General features: G+C 47.4%; 1 protein-coding gene across 1 annotated transcript; it reads left to right on the forward strand.

Moving 5' to 3' along the window:
* Positions 1 to 287: 287 nt before the first annotated feature.
* CDKN3 (cyclin-dependent kinase inhibitor 3) lies at positions 288 to 5,880 on the forward strand (the record flags this gene model as incomplete). Its single annotated transcript, XM_008944806.1, has 6 exons — positions 288 to 343; positions 1,198 to 1,242; positions 2,259 to 2,481; positions 4,026 to 4,057; positions 4,612 to 4,715; positions 5,794 to 5,880. Coding segments are annotated over 6 exons (547 nt in total), but the record flags the coding sequence as incomplete, so codon positions are not given.
* Between the last annotated feature and the right edge of the window lie 2,074 nt (positions 5,881 to 7,954).

Consider the following 7,954-nt stretch of genomic DNA (forward strand, 5'->3'; position numbering starts at 1 on the left):
TCACTGTTGGTTACGTTCACCCGAGAGTCTCAGTGCCAAGGTGGGGATTTGTCAACAGTTTCCTCTCACCCTTTTGGCCAGGGCTGTGTGGTGATATCTGCTTCCAGTTGTGTGATTCCTTTGTCTGGTATTGTAGAAATAACACTGGAATACTTTGGTTTTATTCTTAAAACTCAGTTATAATCTCTTCTCATGGTCCCACAGAAAGGGGATGTCTAGGAGCAAGTTCTCTGTTCGAATCAAAACGTTCTGTTACCATTTTTTAATTATAATTTATTTCCTGGCAGGTTGTCTTTGTCTCCAGTCTACCCCTCTGAGTTCCTGGGGTTGTGTTCCCTTCCTGGTGAGATGTGTTCACTGACACTTGCATGTGTGTTTGAGGCAGAAGAGAGGTAATGCATTGTACCCTAAGATTGCACATTGCATTTACTGGGTGAGGTAACTTGTTTTGTAGTCTATCACTGGAATAATTTTCAGAAATACCAAAGCTAACCTAGAGAATGTCTTGATGCAGGCTCATATGCTAAGAGAATAGTGACTGTCTTCCATTGTCAGTTAAAATATTTGTCTTTTTAGTCTGGCTTAGTCTTTATAGCAATCAACAATTAAACAAGGCTGTTTTGGCAAAAACTCCTTTTTGAGATAGATTGGGCTCAAATGACCCTCCCTGTGCTGCCAGTTCTGTGCTGCTCTCCTTTAGCATCTGGTTTGCACCACCATGGCTGTGATATAATGAAATTTTATGTGTTTATTTTTATATTTTTAACTACCAAATCTGTAGCTGTGGTGTATCTCCTGTGGTCACAGAAGAGATGGAACTGCTGGTGGCTGACAGTCTGAATTCCCCTACTTCATTTAAAGCAGTTACTCAGCATTCCTTGCCCAGCTCTCTGAAAGCTGGGGCTAATGCCATGCTAAAGAACTAGAAAACAAGTGTAATATTTGAATTTAAGGTACCTTGATGTGGGTGATGGCCAGTGCTACTGAAAATCCCACTAGCACTGGAATGCCAATGAATGTATAAGCCAAAAAATAGCTGCTTTGTGCCTCTTAGCTGTGCTTGATTTGGGGTGTGGCTTTGTGGCTTGCTTTGGTTTTGGGGGCAGGCTGTCTGAGCTTTCCTCTTCAGCTGTAGCAGCCATGCCTTAAATGTCACTTAGGTGTGGGGTGCTGGTGGTCATTGATAATTTGGTTTAGGTTGCAGGTTTAAGGACGTTAGGAGAAACCTTCAGAGAGATGTAGGTGAGTTCTGGCTGCTGTGGAAGTGCCTCATGCTTCTCTGTAACGGGCAAGAGCAACGTGCAGGTAAACTGGAAGCAGAAGTTACTGATATGTTAGAGGCTGACCTTGTCCTGGTCTGGGGACTGCTGGAGCTGCTGGTTATCTAATCTGGGCAGAAGGATCCAGACACCAGGTATCTAAAACAGTGGTGGTTTGTTCATACTTCTGTAACAGATGCTGTGGCTGGCCATGCCCGTGCTGGGAGGTTAAAACGCAGGGCAGTCCTTTATAAAGTCTTGCTGGGGGTGTGTCTGACACAATCATGGAATCGCTAAGGTTGGGAAAGACCTCTAAGATCATCAAGTCTAACCAGCAACCCAGCACTCCCATGACCACTAAACCATGGCCAAGAGTGCCATGTCCACATGTTTTTTTGAACCCCTCCAGGGATGGTGACTCCAGCACCTCCCTGGGCCAAGGCCTCACCAGAGGGATGGCTTTCTGAGTTTTGGTGACACTGTGCTTGGAGATGCAGCAAATACCTCATCACGAGTGCTAGATACCACTTCCAGGAGTGCCATGCCACTTCCTCTGTGGCCTCTCTACCAAATATTGAATAACTAGTATGGGCATTTCCAGGCTGGAGCTCTGCAGGCATCTGTGTCCTTCACAGTGACCAGGAGGCCTGCAAGTCATGTGCAGGAGAAGGTATCTTCAAAGCAGCTAGGATCAAGATGAATTATAAACCTATAATCTCCTTTTCACTGAGATTGGGATAGAAAAGATGAAACTATGTAAAGATCTGTGCCAAGTATTCACCTGTAAGCCCTAGAAGAGCAGGGTCTGATGGCAAAGCCCACAGCTGGAGATGGGGCATAGTCTCACTGAAGTGTAAATGCTGCTCAAAGCAGAAGTCCTGCCTCCTATTGTCTTCATCCCCAAGATTAAACAAGGGAATCAGTGCTGAATAGCTGATCTGTTTATCCTTAAGCTTGATAGGCTTTTGTTTATTTGCAAGTGTCTCAATCTGTTGGCAGAAGAACTAAAGAACTACGGGACCCAGGACGTATTTGTGCTTTGTACCAGAGGAGAGCTTGTAAAATACAGAGTACCCAACCTTATAGACACCTACCAACAGCACGGGATCCGTGTGCACCACTATCCTGTTCCTGATGGGGATGCTCCTGACATTGCCCAGTGCTGCAAAATTCTGGAAGAGCTCAGAAGCTGCCTGGAAAGCAACCGGAAAACAATCATACAGTAGGTTCTGCTTGCCTCCTTCTCACCCTGTGCTGCTGCAGCAGAGAGCAGCTTCCCTCCAGCGTGTGAGCAGCTGAGAATGAACCCTGTCAAATGCTGGTTGCATTCTTTAGGGGTGGTTCAAGCTGTGAGAAGCTGCTTGTTTCTCCTCACTCACCTCCTTGCAGTTAACTTCTCCTTTGTGAGATGTGAAGCTCCCATTTTCCCCTTGCTCTCTGCAGCAAGTGCCCCGGAGTGTGTGCTGAGAGGCCCCGTGTGACTCCCTGCTGCCAGCCCAGCTGGGTGTCAGGTGCACAGCGTGAGCTGCAAGCTCAAGCAGGTGTTGTCAGAGGGTAACACACCCCTGGGCTGTTGATCAGGGGCTCGGTGGGCTCCAGCAGTGCAAAATCCACTCTGAAACAGCATGAGATTGGTTTAAAGTAGTTTTATGTAGGTGAGCTCAGGGTAGAGGGGGAGAGCTTTGTGTGTTCCCCAAATGATGGGACTGTCATTGCCCTGAATGACAGCTCCCCTCACAGACACCCACTGAGCCATGGGCCTCCTCCTGTGCAGAACCCTGCTGCTGTCCTTAGCTCCCAGCTGTCATCAGAGCCTGAACCTGGAACAGGAGTTGAAGGAAACTGAGGTGGTCTGTTTTCTGTTCTGTCCCCCTGTGCTCTTGGGACTATTGCTGTGAATGAATGAAGGGGAACTTCAAAATTGCAGTTTGTCAGGAAAGACAGCACCAAAGGAAGGTCTTGTAATGGTTTGAAAACAAACCAGTGAGAGACTCCAAGTCAGAAAAACAATTTATTAAGAAAAAAATAAAAAGCAATAATACAAAGGAAAACCACAAACAGAGTCAGAATACAACCTGATACTCTGTAGTTAGGGTGGTGGTAGCAGTCCAGATGAAACAGTGGTCTCGTAGAAAAGATCTGGTAGCTCTTGTCCTCTGGAAATCCAGTGGGTAAGGCCCCCCGTGCTGTACTGAACCCCAGTTTATATCCAGGTGGGAGCACTTGGCTCCTCCCCCTGGGTGGAGCATCTCACAATGGGTTGATATCAGTCTATGAGTCATGCAGTGGGTCCTTGATGGTCCATTAAACAGAAATAGCTCCTGGGGGGAGTTCTGTATGAGTCATGGGGCGAGGCATGGATGGGCCCATTAACAGGGAGGACTCCTCCTGCTGGGTGGGAAGGTGTTAACATCTCCCCTGACCTTGAACCTCTTTCCTTATCTGTTATAGCCTGGGGTGTGAGGTCTGTCCTGGGCAGCTGCTACCCATGATTTTCTTAACAGCCCACGAGCACTGACATAGAGAGTATAGAATACACAGTTTTGGTTCTACCCACATTAGGATAAACTGGTCCCAGCCCCTGTAACCATGACAGGTCTGAAGCATAAAAGGGAGATAGCCCTGTAGGTATATTCTAACTCTCTTGTACTGCTGCTCTTCCTGATTATACAAAGGCAAGAACTGTGTCCTTATGGATGTCCTGGGGGCTGTGGGTTTTGCAGCACCCTCCAGCTTGTTACAGCCCAACCTTCTCTCCTCTTCCAGCTGTTATGGTGGCCTTGGACGCTCGTGCCTCAGTAAGTAGTTGCCTCCCCCCCTCAGTGCCTACCCTACACACCCATTCTCATGGGACAGCACTCTCCAAAGGAGCCAGATTCTGATTGAAGCTGGTTACAGGTAGTTAAATCTGTTTGGGTGCCTGTCTTGGGAAAGCTGTTGTTAAATGGGGGTAACTTCTAAAGCTTTCAGGGGTGTCAGTTATTGTGTGTGCCCCAAAAGGAAGGGGTGGGGATATGGCCAAAAAGGCAACCAAAAGACACAGGGGAATTAACTGGGTGTACTGGGACTTGCTCTTGGAATGACTTGAGAATTTGCTGCCTGAGCAATGCTAGAAAAGCAGAGGGTGGGGAAATCTGAGTGGGATTTCACCCGTTTCCAAAGCCTGCAGGCTGGGGCAGGAGCAGCTGCAGGTGGGGCCAGTGCCAACAAAGCCTTCAGCAAGAGGTCCAGCAGATCTCTGACCTTTGGCAGGATGAGGCTGGGTTCTGCTGGGGTGGTTCTCACAGAACAAACCTGTTGCTGTGTGAAACCAGGCTGTGCTCAGGAGCCTGCACATGCCCTTCCCTTCCAGTTGCTGCCTGTCTCCTGCTGCAGCTTTCAGATGCACTGGCACCTCAGCAAGCAATAGACAGCCTCAGGAACCTGAGAGGATCTGGGGCCATCCAGACCATCAAGGTAAGGGGGCTACAGCAGGTAACACACGTCAAAACAAGAGCAGGTGGCTTGGACAGTGCTCTCCTTAATGTCACAAAGGGATCTCCCTGTCCTGAGAAGCTCCACAGCTGGTGTCCCTGCTGCTCTCTTTGTTGCTCATATTCTCCAAACGCCTCAGATGTCTGTTTGATTTTTCTACCTTGGTTTTGTTCCATCTTCCTAACCCAGTAGCCAGCCAGAGTCATCTCCTGCAGCTGTCACAGGATGCACTGGCAGCAGAAGCATCCCTTGTACTGCTGTTAAAACCTACATGGAGTTGCTGATTAAAATGTAGCTTTCTTCTTTTGGAGGTATTTCTAGCTACTCCTGTACAAATTTCTCCTGATACATGTCCTGGATGTTGTGCTCTTAAAGCAGTTCTGGGTACAGGAAGAAGGAGCTGAAACTTGAAAAGTTTACAAGATAGTTTCTGAGGTGAAAGAGTTGCCCAGAGACTGTCTCTAGCCTCTCTGTGAGGCAAATCTTGTTCAAACTCCTTGTTGAGAATCAGTTTTCTCCAAGCCAAGGGGGTGGGCTGGGAACAGCTTGCACTCCTGGTTGAAGAGAAGAAGGGTATCAACAGGGAGTGGATGATCTGTCCTTTTAGCCTTTGCTGACCAACATTTTTGATCTTATTTTGAACATTTGTGTATTAGTACTACACATGGTGTATAAGTTAACCTAAAAATTCTTACTATAAACTGCTGTGCATCATACTAGCTACAGGCTGTGTCCTGCATCAGGGACTTGTCCTGGAGAGAGAAATACTCCTGATGACCCAAATAAAGCAGCTTTGAATTGTGATGTGAAGATCCTACCTGCTGAGGACCATATTTTGTGCTACTTTGAGTTCATGTGTTCCCTTTGAGGAACCACAGGAGCCAGGCCAGGATCCCTGTAATCTGTGAAAAATTCTAGAGGGTTTGGAGTAAGCACAAAAGGAACAAATAGACTATTGGGTACACTTTTCATCCTGGAGTATCAAACAGCTGTTTAAGACGGGTAGTACCTTTTCTGAAAGTGCAGAGTGCTCATTCCAACCCCGGTTGTGCTTTTCCAGCAGTACAATTACCTCCACGACTTCCGAGAGAACCTGGCTGCACACCTGGCCACGAGGGACACCACGCTGAGATCTGTGTCACGATAACGGGCACTGGGCTGGTGACACAGCCTCCTCACAGCCCCTCCTGGCACCTGCCTGGGGGACAGCTCATCTCTGTGCCAAGTCGGGGAGGAAATCAACCCTGCAGGACATGCAGCATCTTCCTCTGGCAGAATTTAACACTCGCTGCCTTAAAAGGACATGGAAGTGTTTGTGTTCATTGCTGGTGGCCTGGCGAGCTTGTTTTTAATATAACAGTGACTTCTACACGATGTCTTGCCTCAGTTTTGGTGTCATTTGGTACCTACCAGCTGCTTCTGTGAACTTACCAAGAGGAAGGGAGGCTGGGCTGTCCAAGCAGTGACTGAATTTCATTTTGACTCCATCCCTGTTCTAGGTAGGGAGAGAATCAGGACAAGCAAGGCAGGGTCTGTGAGGAAATGGAACAGTCCCCACACAGCTGAGTGCAGCCTGCCAGGGCCCAGGGGCTGCTTTCTGCCCCAGTGGGTAGGGGAAGGAAAAGGGTGAGAGGTGAAGGATAACTCCTTCCCTGCTGCCCTTATAAGAGAGTCGTGCTGAGGTAATGTAGTTGGGTAAAAGTGACATCATGGAGCTGTTCAAAAAAACCCTCAGTTTAACTTTAAACCAAATGAAAATTTTCCTGCTTGTGTGTTGCCCCTTAGGAGCTAGGAAGGTCTTGAACCTGCCCAGGGATGGAGCATCCACAACTTCCCTGGGCAAACTGTTTCAGTGTCTCACCACCCCCACAGTGAACAAATTCTTCCTTGCATCTGATCTCAATCCCCCCTCTCCCAGTTGGAAGCTGTCACCTCCTGTCCTGTCACTACCAGCTCTTGCAGAAAGCCCCTCCACAGCTTTCTTTTAGGCCCCCTTGAATGCTGGAAGGCCACAAGGTCTCCCTGGAGCCCTCTCTAGGCTGAACAAGCCCAACTCAGAGCAGAGAGTTTTCAGACTTGCCTCCCAGAGCTCCCACAATTAATTAATTATCAGTTAAATACCAGGTGGACAATCTGAATGCAGGTGACTGGTACTCTGGCTGGGCACCACAGGAGCTGCTCCACACCCACCAGCTGCTCTTAAACAGGTCCCTTCTCTGAAGGAGGTGGCTGGGTCATCCTCACACCTCCACATGCTGGGTTAGCACAGGACTTTTCAACTTCTCATCTGCACTTCTGACCTTCACCTGTGAACTTTTTAGAAAGCCAAGGAGAGCCAGGAAGTCTCATTTCCATAACATTAATAAATTACAAACATACAGAGAGGTTAATTAGTTTTGCTTACACAGGCTGAAGCCACAACTCGCAGGAGGAAAATAAAAACAATCAGGAACAACACTCCTGAGTTTCCGGAAAGCCTTTCAAAAATTCTTCTAAGAGCTCAGAAATGGGATTGTGTAAGGAGGAAAATCCTCTTGTCAACTAACAACTGATGGGAAGGGATGGCAGAGGAGGAGGGTGAAGGTGAGGAGGGGCTCCTCAACCTGAAGTTACCACAGTCTGAGTTCCTGTACCCCCTCTAAATTATAAAAACAGAGAAATGCAGAAGCAGAGGAGGAAACTGCCACACTAAAATCCCCTGGGCACCCTAATCTCACATAGTGAGACGTGTTGGTCTCCTCCAGTTTACAAAAGGAATGTTTGGGCAGTAAAAAGGATAATCACAAAGCTATGGAAAGAGTTCCAACCAAGAGATCATTAAATGGACTCCTCTGCTTTGACAGACGATGCAATAAAGATCTGTTCAATCATGCCCAGCATAAGTAAGGTGTAAAGGGGGAAATTTTCAATATGCCTTAAAAAATAAGAGCTGTGGGGAATGAAGATAAGTCTGGCAGAACTTTTAAACGTGTGTTTTATACATACTAATTCCATTGCAGAACTCGTCGTCTCATCACATCTTTCACATTAAACATGCTCAAAAAGCAACGGAATTAATGGAAGAAAAGCAATTCAAGGGCTGTTGAAGATGCCAAACCTCTGGGTCAGGCAGGTTTCCCAACACCTTGTCCTGCTATGCAGGCAGAGATCATAGAATCCTTTAGGTTGGAAGAGTCCTCCAAGATAATCAAGTCCGATCATCAAGTCCAACCATCAAGCCA

The sequence above is a fragment of the Merops nubicus genome, unplaced genomic scaffold (genome assembly GCF_000691845.1).
Source record: "Merops nubicus isolate BGI_N331 unplaced genomic scaffold, ASM69184v1 Scaffold19047, whole genome shotgun sequence".
Taxonomy (NCBI): Eukaryota; Metazoa; Chordata; class Aves; order Coraciiformes; family Meropidae; genus Merops; species Merops nubicus.